At 39.1% G+C, this 18,285-nt stretch overlaps 1 protein-coding gene across 2 annotated transcripts in view; it reads right to left on the bottom strand.

Annotated features, from left to right (window-relative positions):
* Positions 1–7,188: 7,188 nt before the first annotated feature.
* The window catches only part of ABCA1 (ATP binding cassette subfamily A member 1), a 155,849-nt gene continuing 144,752 nt past the window's right edge, over positions 7,189–18,285 (bottom strand). For both annotated transcript variants that reach the window (XM_064379401.1, XM_064379391.1), the window contains exons 43-50: positions 17,525–17,587; positions 16,816–16,922; positions 14,333–14,474; positions 13,830–13,964; positions 12,773–12,876; positions 12,109–12,201; positions 11,215–11,458; positions 7,189–10,601 (exon numbers count right to left, since the gene is read on the bottom strand). In XM_064379401.1, the coding sequence (XP_064235471.1) occupies positions 10,461–10,601; positions 11,215–11,458; positions 12,109–12,201; positions 12,773–12,876; positions 13,830–13,964; positions 14,333–14,474; positions 16,816–16,922; positions 17,525–17,587 (1,029 nt within the window). In that variant the 3' untranslated portion in view covers positions 7,189–10,460. The remainder of the gene's footprint in view (positions 10,602–11,214; positions 11,459–12,108; positions 12,202–12,772; positions 12,877–13,829; positions 13,965–14,332; positions 14,475–16,815; positions 16,923–17,524; positions 17,588–18,285) is intronic.

Here is an 18,285-nt window from a genome sequence, read left to right as displayed (position 1 = left end):
TTTTACAGACTATCTCTTGATAGTCTATATTTACAGATATATTATTTTTATATTTTTAAAATCTTATAGCTATAAAATAGTAAATGGTGAATTAGCTGTTCAAGGGAAATTTGGAAAACAGAATGTACAGTTTCCTTTCATTTATTAGGCTCTAAGCAGTCTGCAGTTTATCTGACTATTAGGCAATGTAAGATATTATTTATGACAGGCAGGCAGTGGCAGCTTAAACAGACATGCCTCCTCAGCATTCTTCTCCATGCAGAGTTCAAAGAGGCATTCTTCCCCATGCAGGGTTCAAAGAGGCCTAAGACATCTCACATTTATGTCAAAGCTCAGTATGTGCTTAGTTACACATAAATTACCAATTAAAATTTAATTAAAATTTAAAAGTTAACTAAAATACTATGGAAGACATTTAATATTTTGCTTCAGAATGTTATAGTACCTTAGGGTTATGAGCATCAATTACCTTTGATCCATACTATATTTAAAGGGAGGGGAAAGCTGACATTTTTATCTTTTTTAATGGATACACTCTAAGTTATCTTACTGGCTTTCCTGGCTTAAGCAAAAATAGGATTATTTGGTTTAAATCATATACCTTATTCTTCATACTTAGCTCCAAGTGGATTTTGACTTTTTCTAAAACTTAACATGACAGAGATTTGCCTTCCAGGAGGACTAATTTGAAGAAGAAAGTAATTTACATGTACAGGTGTATATCATAGCATTATATTTTTCTCTAGTCTATTCATTTTTATTCTCTTCAATGACTCCCAGCACCTGCTCTTCTATCTTCATTCTTAGCCGATGACCTTTCGTTTTACTTCATAGCGAAAATAACAATCAGAAGTCTGCATAAGTTCCCACCGCAACGTCTTCCTGCTTTCTACTGCCAAGCCAACATGCCCTGCCTTCTCTCCTCTTACTGTGAATGAATGGCCCGTGCCCCAAGCAAAGACAAACCCTCTACTTGGACACTCACTTGCTGAAGGATGTAGCTCAGGCAGTTTCTCTCTTTTGTCTCCTGAAGCTACAGTTTCACCCCTCAACTGGATTCTGCTCCTCAGCATACAAATATACTATTATTTTTCTCATCTTTAAAAAAAAACTCACCCCATTTTTTTTCTTTGCAACGTGACTCAGAAGAGTAGTTCATACTTCCTGCCTCCATTTTCTTCCCTCACATTATCTCTTAAACATTCTCTGATCACACCAGCCAAATTGTTCTTGTCAGCTTATTTCCCAGTTCTCATTTTACTTGACTTGTTAGCAGTTGACCTCTCCCTTCTTCTGGAAACAGTTTCTTCATTTCTCCGAAACACTCACTGCACAAGCCTTCACATCTCCTAGTCTCCACCTTGTCACCTTGACCTCTGATGTAAGGACTGAGTCCTTGGACCACTTCTCTTTTTTATTTATGCTCCCTCCCTCTGTCATCACCCCCAGTTTTGTGGCTTCAAATGTTATCTGTATGGGGATAGCTCCTCCAGTCCACACCTCCTTTCTAAGACTTTTTTCAAACTCACACATGTGAATTTAAATTCCAGGCTCATCACATCCAGGTGTGTTTCCCTGGATGTCTATTAGAAATCTCACACCCCCATTGTCCAAAACTTAGCTCTTGCTCTTTGCCCAGAAACCTTATCGCAGTTAGTGGCAACTCCAGCTTTCTATTTTGCTCAGGCCACAGACCTCAGAGTCACACTGCCTTTCCTTTTCTCTCACATACCATTATGTACCTGTCAGCAGATCCCAAATATCTAGAATTTGATTGCTTTACATCCCTATTGCAACTACCCTGGTTCAAGCCAATCATCATTTGGATTTTTGGGAAGTGCTTAACTGGTCTCCTGCCCTCCCGCTCTGCCCTCAACCCTGTTTTCAACATAGTAGCCAGAATAATCTAAAATATAAGCCAGATTGTGTCACTCCTCTGCTCAATACCCTCTCCCAATACCTTCTTCTCTTCCTCAGAGTAATTGTCCAAGCCCCTAACTGGCATACAAGTCTTCACATGATCTCTCCTATTATCTTTGACCACCCTCAGCTCCAGACCTGGCCTAAGAGGCTTTTCTTTGAACCTGCTAAACACACTGTTACCTGAGGATCTATTCCCTCTGCCTCTGCCTGGAATGGTCTTCGCTAGACATGTATTTGCATGGATTTCCATGCCTCCTTCAGGTCCTTACCATCATAAAGCCTTCTCTGACAACCCTATTTAAGATTGTAATCCCCTCCCATAGTGGCTGCTATCTGCTAGAGACTGAATATTTTTGTCCCCACCACCCCGCACCCTGCAAATTCATATGTTGAAGACTTGATCTCTACATAGGAGACTGGGCCTTTGGGAATTAGTTTTAGATGAGGTTATGTGAGTACTAGAATTGGTGCATTAATAAGGGCATGAAGAGTCCTTATTGTGAGGAAACCAGAATGTAGGCCTTCACCAGAACTTAATCATCCTGGCACCCTGGTCTCAGCCTTCCCAGCCACTAGATCCGTGAGAAGTAAATGTTTGTTGTTTAAGCCACCCAGTCTATGGTACTCTTGTTACAGCAACCTGAACTAAGACACTACGCTCTCCCCAGCTTTATTTTTCTGTTATCACCATAATTAATATTTTATATATATATGATTTGTTAATGTTTGTCTCTTCCCACTAGAAACCAAATTCTATGACAGCAAGGGTGCCTGTTTTCATTATTGTCATATTACCCATGCCTGGCATGTGGTAAGCCCTCACTAGATACTTGTTGACTGAATTCACATATGAGATGTGTGAGTTTGAAAAAAGACATACATCATTTCTCCACATCTCATTTTGAGCCACCATTAACAATAGATTACACAGCTGATATTGGAGGTGCCTCACTACTCCACTTGGAAAGTACTCCTGGAAGACACAGTGAATGACTCAGTAGAAGTTCTGGCTAGGGGTGCCATCAATAAATAAAAATAATACCATTGCCTGTTGGTTGTTGTCACAGACTATGAAAGTACTTGAATTGTATTTCCAGGTAGAGAAACAGATATGTAACCAATCTGATTCAATTCCACCCCCTGCCCCAGAATTCCCAAAGGATAAGCAAATGCCACTTGTGGACTCAAACTCTGGACTTCGTCCTCTGCAACAGCTCTTAACTTGCTGCGTAAATCCTATGAACCTGCCTAGTGTGGCAACTGAAGTTGCACACTAGTTCTGTCATTGAAGGAGTGTGAATCTGGAGTATGTTGGAAGAAGTGTTAGGTTCATTAGAGAGACCTCTTTCATAACTGCTGTCACCTACAACGTCTGTTCTCTAAGCATCTTCTTGAAAGAACATTTCCTCCCCCAGGAGGAGGAAATGGTTTTCCTTAGTGATAGATAGTTGGCCCAGAACCCTAAGGTAAAGGAGTATGGGCATTAGACAAAATGAGTTTTATCATAGTTGACTGGAAGAAAAAGAAGTTTTTGATTCTACCTGGAAAGGGCAAATCCGCAGTGGTCTTGAACCAGCCAGAGTGTGTACAAGGCTCCTGCCAGAAGAAATGCCTATAGGATTAAAAGCAGAACAACAAAATCAAAAAGGGAAGGCAAGATGATGCCCAGGTGCAGCCTATATTATTAACAGACAAGGAAAGAATCCCAACACAAGTTCTATAAACCAGCTGTTGTCCTGTTTTCTGCTTCCCTTCAAAGAAAAAATATTGATTTGTGTATATTTGCAGTCTCCCCTTTTTTGCCTCTCATTCTTCCCTGAAAATCTATTCCAGTTAGGTCTGCATCCTTGTCATGCTGAAATGACTCTGATGAAGGTCATCAAGGACCTCTGTCTTATCAAATTCAATAGCCATTCCTGCCTTTACTCATTTACATTCCTTACTCATCTTCTCAGCAATGTTGGATATAATTGACAACTTCAGCCTTCCTGAAACAATAATTCTCTGAGCTTCAGCGTATGGCGTTATACTCTTCAGATTTTCTTCATCACTGGCCAGTCCCTCTCAGTTTCCCTTGCTGGCTTTTCTTCTGAACGTTACAAGATCTCAGGCTCAAGAATGTTCCCTATCTTCATTCTTTCTAGGTAAGCTCATTCCGTCCCAAGGCTTAAATATATACATACCAATAATTTGCACATTTTTTTTAGATGGAGTTTCATTCTCGTTGCCCAGGCTGGAGTGCAATGGTGTGATCTGAGCTCACTGCAACCTCTGCCTCCCAGGTACAAGTAATTCTCCTGCCTCAGCCTCCCAAGTAGCTAGGATTACAGGCATGCACCACTGTGCCCAGCTAATTTTTTTGTATTTAGTAGATATGGGGTTTCACCATGTTAGGCTGGTCGCAACTCCTGACCTCAGGTGATCCACCTGCCTCGGCCTCCCAAAGTGCTGGGATTATAGGCATGCACCACCATGCCCGGCCAACTTTCACATTTTTATCTTATTTTCCATCATTGCCTCTGAGCTTCAGACTGAAATACCAACTGTATTTTTAACACAACTATCTACCTAGTTCAGGTCACAAACTAGAAGTCATTTTCCTACCTCTCTTTCCCTCAGCCCCCACATGCAGTCTGTCAGCTAGTCCTGCTGGCTCTATCTCCAAAGTAGATACTGAACATTACCATAGCTCTCTATTTGTTCCTACCATCCTAGTCCAATTCATCATTATCTCTTACTCTTCCTCCTGTCCTTTCCTCCCATAGTAGCCAGTGTTCTTTCTGAAACACAGTAGGTCACACCACTACTGTTTAAAACTCTCCAGTGGCCCTTGTTGCACTAACAATAAAATCCAAATACCTTAAAAATGCTGGCAAGACCCTGTGTGATGTGATCCCTGCTGTCTCTCCAATTCCACCCCTGCCACTCTCTTCCTTGCTAACTCAGTGCAAGAGACATTAGTACAGATCTCTCTTTTACCCTCTAAGTTCGCCAAGCTTTTTCCCACTGGGGCTTTTGCAACAGTTATTCTTTCTTCCAGGAATATTATTCACACGCACCTTGAAAGGCTGCTCCTGCTTGTGTTATTTGGTTCTGAGCGTATCACTCTTCCGAAAAGCCCGTCTCTGACTTCTCTCCATTGTTACCCAATTACCACGTCTTATTTTCTTCTTAGCACCTATTTCTGTCAAAATATATTAGATGTGTTTGTCCACACATCATTTTCACCACTGAAATAGAAATTCGTTAGAGCAGGAATTCTATTTTCTTCAACATTGTAGCCCCAATACCTAGAGAAGTATCTGATACACAATAAAGTTCAGTAAATATTTGTTAATGTATATTGATGCTGAGGTGATTTTACGAGGTCTATTTTAACTGATACCTAACTTCAATAAAAAGAACACTTTGCCGCTGGACTGTCCCTGCACCTTTGGACGAGTTTCTTATCCAATGAGCTGCAATTTACTCATATGCAAAATGATACTTTTTACCTTATAGGGCAAGTATTGAGGATTAAATGAAGTGCGCCTGACAACACAGTAAACGCTTGAAAACATTAGCTAATATTTTTTCATACTTAATGTAGACATTACCATTACAAGGGGACGAGTTTTTGAATCTGGAAAAGTTCTTTTAGGCTTTTCTCCAGATAGGAGAATGTTTTGGTCAAGACTCATGGGTAGGGCCAGGGGAGGTAGCGCACGCCTGTAATCCCAGCACTTTGGGAGGCCAAGGAGGGTGGATCACCTGAGGTCAGGAGTTCGAGACCAGCCTGGCCAACATATAGTGAAACCCCATTCTCTACTAAAAGTACAAAAATTAGCTGGGTGTGGTGGTGCACCCCTGTAGTCCCAGCTACTTGGGAAGCTGAGGCAGGAAAATCGCTTGAACCCAGAAGGCAGAGGTTGCAGTGAGCTGAGATTGTGCCACTGTACTCCAGCCTGAGCAACAGAGCGAGATTGTTTCTAAAAAAAAAAGACTCATGGGTAACATATTTTCATCTAAATTACTGCCTTTTAATTTTTTAATAAAGTTTTTTTCTCTCCCTTGTCATTTTTCACAAAGAAACAGTGATCTATGATTTCATTAAAGTCACTAATAATGTGAACTTCAAGTAGGAGGATGAAGTTGTGATACTGATGTTCAGGGGGCATCTTGGCTCACTTGAAGCCAAGATTTTTCTGTACACAACATTCAGATCTGTGCCACAGAAAAAGGACTGCTCACAACACTTTGTCATAGCCGTTCTCAAGAGGTCATAAATAGAGCCTGACTCAAAAGGACTGTTTGACAGGGATTCTTCAAGTAGCAAAATAGACATCTTTTGAAATCTTTTTCTGAAACTCTAATTTTTCCCTTTTTTCTTTTTTTTTTTTTTTGAGACAGTCTCGCTTCTTCACCCAGGCTGGAGTCCAATGGCACAATCTTGGCTCACTGCAACCTCCACCTCCCAGGTTCAAGCGATTCCCCTGCCTCAGCCTCCCCAGTAGCTGGGATTACAGGCATGTGCCACCACACCTGGCTAATTTTTGTATTTTTAGTAGAGACGAGGTTTCACCATGTTAGCCAGGCTGGTCTTGAATTCCTGACCTCAAGACCTCAAGTGATCCGCCCACCTTGGCCTTCCAAAGTGCTGGGATTACAGACATGAGGCATCACTCCCGGCCTAAACTCTGATTCTTAATGAGCTATGAAAAATATATCCACATCGTCTCAGCATTACACATATATTGTCTGCATAGCACTCATTACAGGAGAAAAGGAAGGAATCACCAATATTAGTATCATTTCTGTTCCCACATCTACTTTTCCTTCCTGCTCACCCTTGCCACCACCTCTAGCACCTTGCCAGTATAATTGCCACATTGTGTCCTTATATTTTTGGTTGCATAAAGAAAAGGGCACTGAAGTCTGCCTTTGTAGCTTCCCCTGTACCAGGTGAACTTTTATTAAATAAGCTCGGCTACAGAGCATTTTCAGAGATCACAGTGCAGCTTCATAATCATTAAGGAGAATATTTATCTGAAAACCTCTAACAATACCAGTTACTCAGCATCTTAACCAACGTGAAAATACAAAACACCCTTTTATTTCCAAGTAGTCCCCTCAGTTCTCTTTTATGATTAAGGGAACATTTGAATCTTTTCTCAAGTTTTTCCTTTTGATCCAAATCACTTCCCCTCTACTTTTCTAATGGCTTTATAACACTTCAACAGTAGGTGGTGCCACAAATGCATGAAAGTAAATTTCTACACACCAACAGAACTGTCACAGCTTTATTTTGTGACTCATATTACAACATAGAAATATGCATTTTAATACTTCATATAAAGTTATTGACATACAAATATTTTTTTCTTTTTTCCTTTTAATGAAAATGATTTAACTTAGAAATCTGTTGTGAAACTTCTGTCTAGTTTTGCAAGTCTCAGATATTCCAGTGCAAAAATAGATCCCATTACAGACAATGTAAAGTGCTTGGAATGAGGGCCAATGATGAACAAAGAGCACAAAAACAGCTTCATCTGAGGGTATAAGAAAGGATAATAGCATACCTAAACCTTATAGAAATAGAAACGTTCTATAAAAAGGGATGCAACAATTTGAAAAAGAATTAGAGCAAAATTTCTATAGTATTACATTATTACTAGTAGATAATAACAAGGGTACAAATTAATGTCTCAATATCAAAGTGGTTCGGTATTACATGACACATGGCTCTTTGGAAAACATTTTACCTGATATATACAACCACAAGAAGAAAACACAGACAAATCCCTTTAGTCAATGATTACTATACAGTGAATGAATGATGTGCAACATTTAATAGTCACAAAGCATTTGCTTTCAGTACAGATAATGAAATATAGTAGTGTGAGGTTTGGTTGTTTTTTAACAATGAATTGTGCTGGGCATTTATGTATAGAGGGCTTATTATTTTCTTCTGTTTTTTTTTTTCATATTCACAGTTGTTACTAAGTTTTCTGAGGTGTCCAAAAGATGCAAAAGCAGAAATCTTTGAACACGTATTTCGAGAATTTCTGAAACTCACATAGTTACATTCCACAGGGAATATATAGAAATTTTACTTGATTGAGTATAGAGTTGGTAAAAATTTCTACCACAATTAGGTTTTACACAGAAAATGTAAAAGATTACTATCTTAAAAGGTAACACAATATTAATGAAGATGTATAATTGTAGATTGCTTCTAGTTCAGAAGAGATCTTTTTCAATCTGTATTAAAATGTTGTATTTTCTTCAAAATAGTTCACAGTGCCTTTTGATTTTCAAAATATGGCCTTGAAGTCAGAGAAATTGAAGCAAGGAGTTGCTCATGGATTTACTATAATGAAGAATTAGAATACTTTTTTAGTAAAATGAGAAAACCAACAGAAGTTTGATTTTGAAAAATATTAAATGAGGAGAAATTATTTTATGAATTCTATATTTTTGAAGGTACTATAAAATGCAACAATCCCGTATCATTAGCTATTGGAAATATGCCTTCATTATTTATGTTTAAAATCAATATTGACTTTAACTTCTGCTTAGTCATTTATTCCTTTTTAGCAGTGGGTTATGTAACATTCTGTAAATTTTAAAATTATAAGTAATTTGAAATCTGAAGTCTTACACCTTAAGAGTTAATACTTAAATTTTGGAAAAAGTGGAAGAAATTACTAATGATATTGAAAGAGCACTTGAATTTCACCAAACAATAGTTCTCGTATTTTTCTTTTGTCTCAAGACAGATAACATTAAGCATTCGTGAAACAGTATTTTTTAAAAATGTTTACTGACTAGAAAAATAAGACTGGGTTAGAAAATTCTGGAAAATACTCCACATGGAAGTATTTATTGTTTTTATTTTTTTCTTGATTAGTGACTGAGAAACGAAAAGTTTGAGACTGTCGGATTTAATGAGGGGTCCAACATCTGCAAAGCCAGTTATTTGAAGGTACTAAATGCCATAAACACGAGTGGTATTTTTCAGCAAGTTTTCAAGCTAGCTGTTTCCTCTGTTGAAGAATTCATTGTTTAGAATTGTGACCCTTATACTTTCTTGGCTTTTGCATTGTTGCAATTAAAAAAAAAGAAAGGCTGCCCAATATTGTCACAGTGGGCTCCTACAAGCACAAGACAACCTGTATCTGTAAACCAGTGAGCTGGATAAATGGCATACCCTTATACACAGGGAACATACTCTTTCAGCTACAGCACACACTCAAAAAATACTTGATTGATGAATTAAGAGTATCCTAAACGATCTGAAAGAAACTCAAATATAATGTCATGAGATCTTGACCATAGATCTTGACCATTGCTTTCTAGGCATCAGCCATAACTGATATGCAAATTTATATAAGAAAATAAAAATAGTGAGGCAGTGGCCATACTCCTTCATACCACAGGGTTCTACAAAGAGGCCATTCTAAGGATTCAGAAGTCACTGTTAGAACTTACAATTCCAAACAACATTTAAAAGTACAGAGATTTTTGTCAAAATACAACTCCATCTTTTCATTTTCTAGATTAATTCAAAAGGCCAGAAATAATAATATACTTGTGTCAAATAAACATCTTGAGATGCAGTGTACCATGTTTGTTAGTAAACAGTCAGGACAAATGGGCACTGACTTCCCTAGGTTTGAATGCGCAATCTCTTTAATCCCAAGCCCTGGCCTTAGCAGCTTGGAGCCCCAGCAGTCTGGCTGTTGATTCTTCGCCTCTTACCAGGATCTAAGTATATTTAAGAGTCTCAGAAGGACGACCCTATAGACCCATGGCTCAAAGCACAGGACAGTATAACAATGGAACCAAGTTCCCTGTGTCTAGAAACACCCACATTTTTGTTGTGTGTTACTGCCACCAGAATAGCTCATCAAAGTGGGGATCAAAGCAGGATGTTAGCCACACATGGCATCATTTTGTCAACTGATATTTAATGATGTTGATAGACTCTGAGCAGAGCAGCTTTCACAAAAGCATGTAGGACACACCATGGTGCTTCAAACTTTCTGAAAAACTTGGCACTAATAATTCTGGCACACTCATTGCCAGCAATGGATGTGTCACCAGGAAACCAGTCTCCTGGCATGGCATGGCTTAATGAATGAGGATGTGCATGCCTTTTGATTTTGATAAATAATCACTGACCATGATTACTTGATGAATTATTGTTGCAACCCTAGTGAGAATACACAGGAACAAACAAACAAAAAAAAGTAGGATTTCAAACCCCTATGTCCCTTGGGTTCCATAATAGAGTTTCACGTAGGTATAGGTAAAAAAACTAAATTCAAGTCTTTCACTTGAGAGCCATATAAGATATAGGCGACAAAGGCACTGCCCCTGTAATGGAATTTTGTTTTCATTGCATTGAATTGCATTGCATTGAATAGTATCAGTACAGTATCCAGTTTGCTTCTTCCCACAGTAACTTCTGGCTCTTTTCTCTGGAACACTTCACATGGTGCAAAGGAAAGTCTAGTTCCTCTTTACTTTCAGCGACCCCATATGAACAAGATTCTTCATACATAACTTTCTTTCACTTTCTCATCCTGTAGAAAAGATGTGAGAACTGCAACATCTACTACTGTCTGGTTTTTGTGTAATGAGAGGTCCTTTAAGTGGTCATCATCACTTTGGTCCTTGGCAAAGTTCACAAATACCTGTTAAAAGATTAAGATGGACCTTTATACATACCACTCAACTTGCTCATTCTTTATTCTGGTTCTGTTTTTCCAGATGTTGAAATTAAGTCAAGTAGGAGCATATAGAATTGCATAGATAGATTAACTAGAAAACTATGTGTAAAGGAGGGAAGAATACTTGAAAAAAGCAATAACAACTTAAAAATGGACTCTCTCTGTTGCCCCCCACATCACCAACTGCTCAGTCATCCGTTTACTTTGGCACATAGAGTCTTGATTACAGGGAAGAGGGAAGAAAATTTTACTGAATACCTATTAAGTGTCAGGAGCCGTTTGGTACTTTTTAATCTAATTTAAATAGGATAAGGCACCAAGTAAAATACCTGGCCCATGGTAGGTACTCACTAAACAGTAGTTATTATGGTTATTATTACAATAAATTCTCACAATAATCCTGTAGAGTACATAGCATCATCTCCCTTTTCAGGTTCAGAGAGGTTTAGTAAAAAGCATTAGCTAGTAATAGATCAGGAACTCAAGCACACAAACTGCTCTTGGGCCCATGGACACGGGTAGGTGGGCAGGAATCCACACCCTGAGAAGTAAATCTGTTTTGACACTCAAAGCTTACTTGGTCAAGTGTTGTCTGAGAAACAGAGTAGTCTTCTATGTGGAGTCGCTTTTTGCTCTGGGAGAGGATGCTGAATATCCTGGCCAGAGAAGATAACGAAGATGGAAGCTGGTATTGTAGCATGTTCCGGTGTTTCTCTTTTAGAACACTTCCAGGAAAGGCAAGTCCAAAGAAATCCTGGACAGGCTTCAGGTCAGGGTTGGACCCTGCTATTCGTACAACTATTGTATAACCATCTCCAAACCTGAAAGCAAGAAAAAAGTATCCAAATGGAGGCTCTCCAGAAAACTATTCAAAAGAATATTTAACCCTGAGAACCCAATTTGTGCCATGAAAACAGGTGCCCCCTGACAGGCCCAGAAATAAGTTCTGAGAGAAGGAACCAGTTATCATTTACTAAACGTGAAGCGCCGTGCCACGTGCTGTAAATACATGATCTACTTGAATCCTCACCTGGACCCATGAAGTCTGACAGACATTTACAGAGAAACTCCCTGAGGCCCAGGGAGTTAGTCACTTGCCCATGGCTCAGAGCTCATAATTGGTAGGGCCAGGATGAAAACCCATTTGTGTTTGACTCTAAAGCCTGTACTCTCACCAGTACTGGCACATATAAATTTTTTTCATTTCGTCTATGGAACAAAGCTAGGAGGTAGATCTTCCAGAGAAACTGACTCTCAGAGAAGTTACATAACATGCCCAAGAGTCACAGAACTAGTAAATGGTAGACAGAATTTGAATGTAGCTCTGACTTCAAAGCCCTCCTTCTTTCCACTATACCATTTTGCTCAGTTTTATTTCCCTTTATTTTAGAGCCATCAAGTATATACTCAAAAAGAATGAAATCTCAAGCCTTTTCACTAGGCACTATCCCTAAGAAATTATCTTTGTTACCTATTTTTCAGATGTTGGACACTGCCAAGGCACCTGAACCTTCCATTGACCATAATTGCCATCCTAGTGCAAAGAGCTTCACATTCTTCCATACTGCAGTGAAACAGAAAGAGGTTTTAGTTTTCGAGATTCTCTATAACCATCAGAACATCACCACAGCTTCCAGCATTCCCACTTCCCAGGGAATCGTATCCTGTTACTAGTACATGTGGATATAGGGATGATGCTGTTCACTGTAGTGCTGTTTATAATCGTGAACAAGTTGGAAATAATCCAAATGTCTACAAAAAGGGAAATAGCTAAATAAATGAGAGCATATCCTAATAGAATGCTATCCAGCTATAAGAAATGACATCTAAATATAATGACTTGGAATAATGTTTACAGTATATTAAGTGAAAAACAGCAGTATTTATACTGGGCTTGCACATTTGTAAGAATACACATGTACACACATACACACATACACAGATTTGCCTAGGAAAATTCTGCAAACATAGACAGCCCAGTGAAGACAGTAGTTGTCTCTAAGTCGTATGATTTCAGGTAATAATCGTTTTACTCTTTGCTTTTCTGTATTTTCTGATTTTTACAAAATGAACGCGTATACTACTTGGAAAGTTAAAACATCCCACAGTGTAGAAGCCAAGACTTTGCTACGGACCTATGAGATGTAAGCACTACTGATCTCCCCTCCTTGACAACACTTAGGGCGCAATTCCACAAGAATCGCCGGGCTTTGGGATCCATGCCTGTGGTGGGTTCATCCTGTAATTAGAATAAAGTAAGTCTTACTTTCTGGGGGGAAAAAAATCAAAGATAGATTTGTTTTTACATGCAGAAGCATCTCTGAAACAGCTTAAATTTTAACTTACCATTCTAGTTATTTCTTGATGGACCAAAGAATTAAAATAAGTTTCAAATTCATTTGTAAACAAGGTCACTACTATAAATGTCTTATTGATGCAAGAAACTCAAATATTCTGTACTTTTTTTATAGAATTAAACGAATTCCTCCGAATAAATAGGGAAGGAAAAAGGCCATTTAGTTTAAATTATCTTTTCATGACTGATAAGAATATACTAAAACTACCTTTTGTCTGAAACCTCTATTTAAGTCAGTATAAGATTTGGGTAGAATTCCTTTTCTTTTTTATTCCAGCTGACTCCAGATTACCCTAGTATACTACAATTGTTAGCCTTATAGAAGCAAATTCCAGACCCATATGGTCAGGAATACATAAAAGCCTCAACCCAAGGCTTCTTCCTGTAATAACATCAATGCTCTTGTCTACCGAAGAAACAGGGTCAAGGGCCGCTGCCCAGTCTCATCTATTTTCCATCTATCCATGTGTAAAGAACTATGACCTAGTTGCTACCTTGGGGATTTTAAAGCTGTGTCCACACTCTCCATTTTCAGGGAATGAACACAAAGATGATTAGAAAGAATGTTCCAGAGAAAGATCAAATCACATATCCAGCCTCAATCATACTCAGAAACAAGATGCTTGTAGTGTCTCTATCTGGGAGCATCTGCAGGCATGGTACAGCCACCCCAGTATGTGCCAAGGGAGAAGCTTCCCTCTGCTTCTTTAGGGTGGCTCTGGTATCCCTGGTGGGAGACAAGCCAATCATACGACAGCCCTGGACATACAGGACTTTTGAAAAGTCCTGTTTTCCACTCAGGCCAGAACAACAGTTCCATCCACAGTTACACTCACCAGAAACACCACAGGAGGCCCGCCAATCAAAGCCATGGCTGTAGAGAGCTTGCGCTTGTTGCCTCCGCTATAGTTTCCAGCGTATTTTTCTCCATACTTCACGAGGCCCAGTTTCCGGATTGCCCACTCACCAACCTACAGTGATGAAAAGCACCTTGACTTTTGTCTGGATTGGGAATTGTATCATGCTCTCCTACCCATATATGTATGAAAGTTCTTTCACTGAGTAGGACTAGATTCTAGAATCATAACCTGACAACTGGTGAGGAGCCAAAGCAGGGAGAAGGGACTCACGTGGTGGAAGCAGCACTCCCCTTCTGCCCACCCAGCCCCGCCCCACGACTACAGGTTCCCACCCTGAACACAGATGCAAAGAACCAGCATTTGATGCTGCTGCATTCATGAGCAAAAACAGGCTGAAGTCAATGTGTGTGGAAAAGCCATAAGGTATATATTGTCAGGATGCCAAAGGAGACAGGCTGGCTTTCAGGTGCCCACAGTACCTTGCCAACTTCTTTCTCTGGTACTCCTCTCAAAAGGGCAAAGAACTCCACGTGCTCTCTCCCAGTCAGCAGCTCTGTGATGGCATCAAACTGAGGGCAGTAGCCCATGTTCTGATGTACTTCGTGGATGTCTGATAAGATACTGCAAAGGACAGGAAAACTAGTTAGATTTTAAGCAAGTAGAGATACTCTGGTCAGACAGTCTGGCCTCAAGTTCCTGTAAAGTATGCTTCTCCATTACAAAGATACCAATACATCTGCTGCTACTTGAAAGGACAGCCTTCCTGCCCCCAGGATGCCAGCTGTTCCTGGCAGGCAGGGTCCCTGCCTCTACCCTGCGCAGTCCTTGCACCTACCTGGCTCTCTCAACACTTCAGTCTGCAGGTGTAGTCCCATTTCAGAATTCCTGAGGCCATGCCAACCACTGCACATTCTTTACCAACAATCTCCATCACACTACCCTGGGGCTTTCATGCTAAGGCCCCATCCTACACTTCACTCTGTTACCCATTCATGTGCACCAATTGAGAAGGCCCAGAAACTTTGGGTGTGAGCAACACAGAACCTAGTGACACAATTTATGTTGGTGGGGTGGCTTTTGGGTTCTATGAAGCCAATAAAGTGAATATATCAGATATGAGAGAAGTTCAGCATCCACATTCCAGACTGATGACTGCACCTCGGCCACAGAATAGCCATGACCTTGGCCTTTCAGCAGCACTCATTCCTCTCTGTATATCTAATTAGAGTCCCCAGGGTCAGCCTTTTTCTGAATTAGGATTGAGGCACACGTGGACACTGTGCCAGGCCCTCACAGCTATACCAACCAAATCAGTTATTATAACCAGTCCCTGTGACAAACCTTACTATGGGCCGGTTACTGCTGCCATTGCTATATGCGTCAGGAGCTTGGTACTAGGAACAAGCCCAGGAAAGCAGTGGTGCAGTGCTAGGCCTGCTATTCCCAGAATGCCTGTTCTCTTAGGACTCCTTTACGTTGCTACTGCAAAAATGTAAGAGACACAAGAGGAGATCATGAATACATTAAGTCCCTTGCTGTTTTCAATTTTATTGGCTATCCCCCATCCAGTGTGTTCAAATTCTGAGTCATTGTTCATTAGTGGTTTGGGAAATATGTTCAGTGGGTCATGACCAGCACATTTTTAATGACATGGTATACAGCAGAATAAGAAATAGCAAAGTGTGTTACAATTAGTAACAGTAGGTACTGTTTTATGAAACCTTAGGTTATACACGTGAGTGTCTATGTGTCTGTGTGTACATACTGCGTTGAGAAATAAAATTTATTTCCCACAAGGGTCTTGGTCAGAAAAATGTGAAAGCCACTGCCTTGTACTATCTCTCCATATAATAAGCCCAGAGAAGCCCCACAGATTTAAAGTACTTAGAGTAACATTATCTAAGAGGCCTGTAAAATGTAGCTGTATTCCCAAGATCAGATTGCTTTGTGACCTGTGCAGTCTCAGAATGTGGCCTAATGGTGGCTCTGTCAATTCGTACACTCTTTAGAGAGGGCAATTTACTTTGTAAAGGAATTGTTCCTGAGGAAATAATAAAAGATTTTTTTTTCGAGACAAAGTCTCGCTCTGTCGCCAGACTGGACTGCAGTGGCGCAATCTCAGCTCACTGCAACCTCTGCCTCTTGGGTTCAAATGATTCTCCTGCCTCAGCCTCCTGAGTAGTTGGGACTATAGGCACATGCCACCACACCCAGCTAATTTTTTGTATTTTTAGTAGAGACAGGGTTTCACCATGTTGGCCAGGATGGTCTCAATCTCTTGACCTTGTGATACGCCCGCCTCAGCCTCCCAAAGTGCTGGGATTACAGGTGTGAGCCACCATGCCTGGCCAATGAAAGATGTATACATGGACATATTTACATAGTGAAAATGGAAATTAATATGTGTCCGACATTTATAAGGTATTAAATAAATTATAAGTACATGTACATAGGGGAATTTTATGTAGCAATGTAAAATTCCGCATCTTAGGAAATGCAACCCACTAGGAAATATTCATAATACACTCATTAACAGTAAAAACTAATTTTATCTCTATATACAATGTGATCTCAATTTTATGGCACATTTGTATGTGTATATAAGATAGATTTGGGGTGAAGGAAAAGGTCTAAAACTGGATTGTGATGATGGTTGCAAAGCTCTCAATTTACCAAAAATCACTGAATTATACTCTTAAAACAAGTAAATTATATACTTTGTAAATTATACCTGAATAAAGCTGTTAAAAGAAAAGAATGAGACTGAAAGGAAATATAAGTTGTGGTTATCTCTAGATATTGAAATCACTGATGATTTTTATGAGTTTCTTTACCTTTTACTATATTTCAATATTTTTATGAACTCTAAAAGTACCACTGTAATCAAAAACAGCAATATGTTTCTTTAAATAAACTAAAAACAAAGACTTCGCAGCAAAATACAGGCCACTTCATTTCTCACCTATTTTTGTTGAGGAAAGCATCTCCTTTGGTAACAGTGGTATCTCCTGTTAACATCTTGAAAGTTGTTGATTTTCCAGCCCCATTAACTCCCAGGAGTCCAAAGCACTGAAAAAGAAAGATTAACCTGTATAAGCAAACTCTAAAAACGTGAATATAAATGATCCAACAGGTAGCCACCTCAAACCATTATTCTTAGATATCAGCGAAGAATCAAATATTTTCTTGGTTTTAAGACATTGTATAGGTATTTAAACATGTATTTCATAATGGGACTATTTTAAGTGTGGCTGTATTTGTAAGTATTATTTGAATTGTCAGGTTGAGGCCAAAGTTAATGTGTGAAAAACAGTAATGAAAACCAGCTAGCCAAATTGCATCAGCTACTCTGGCAAAGGGCATACGAGAACACAAACAGAAACCAGAAAGGACAAAATCTATTTTTAAAAATCTATTTGAATTTCATCACCATCCCAAATAGATCACAAAAGCATGTTTTAGATGTTCGTGCTTTTTTTTAAACTGCCTTTTATTATTTAAAATCATTCTCTTGATATACCCCATCTTCTCGATGACTGATTGCTCCATACTAGTGTAAATAGAGAAGCCTCTAAAATCCACTTTTACCCCTTAACAAGCATTATTGTTTGATTGGGTAGAGATAGTCTGACTTAATAGGGACAAACACAATACAGACAAAGTGTCTTTACCTCACCAGGAGGAATGCCCACGCAAATCCTGTCAACAGCAGGCTTCCGCTTCCTTCTGTATATCTGCAGAAAAACAAAATGCAACCATTCATGAGCCTCAGTGACTCATAGCTCTCCCAAGCAACTGTGGAAGGCAGGACTGTAAACTATATAAACCACAACATAAGACATGTCAATCGGTCTAAGCCAGAGGCATATTTGATGTGCTAAGGGCCTTGGTGTGCGTTTGTGACAATTGGCTTCTGAATGAATCTGAAGCTCAAAATAAAAGTGAATTTACTTTTTAACCTGTCTTTTTAGAACCATATTGTTCATCAATATCTACATAATTTTTCACTTATTCTATATATATATATATGTATTGTAGATATTTTAAAAATTAAATTCCACAGAGCATAAATTTGTAATAAAAATATTGCAAATACTGCACAGATTACAAAAAAAGTAAAACTTGGGGATGCTGGCGTCTAGAGGGCTAATATAGACCCTCCTAAGCACTGGAAATTTATCTGCTTTTTGGACGAGGAAACTAAAAATCAACCATTTATTCTCCCTACCTCAGTTTTGACTAGATATACAATACTAGTATGTTTTAATAACTTAAACATAAATGTAAGCATACAAAGCCAATACATTCCAGAATGGGAATTCATATTACAAAAGTATTCTCAGTAGGAATTCTTTAATTAAGAAGTCTCCATGGTGTTTTCAAAATAAAATTGACAGAACCTTGGTATAGATGTACATTTTTGGAACACATG

Source organism: Aotus nancymaae, unplaced genomic scaffold, assembly GCF_030222135.1.
Source record: "Aotus nancymaae isolate 86718 unplaced genomic scaffold, 86718_ANA_hifiasm-v0.15.2.pri h1tg000003l, whole genome shotgun sequence".
NCBI lineage: Eukaryota > Metazoa > Chordata > Mammalia > Primates > Aotidae > Aotus > Aotus nancymaae.
The sequence above is the reverse complement of the archived record's forward strand: the minus strand, read 5'-3'. Positions and strand labels throughout refer to the sequence as shown.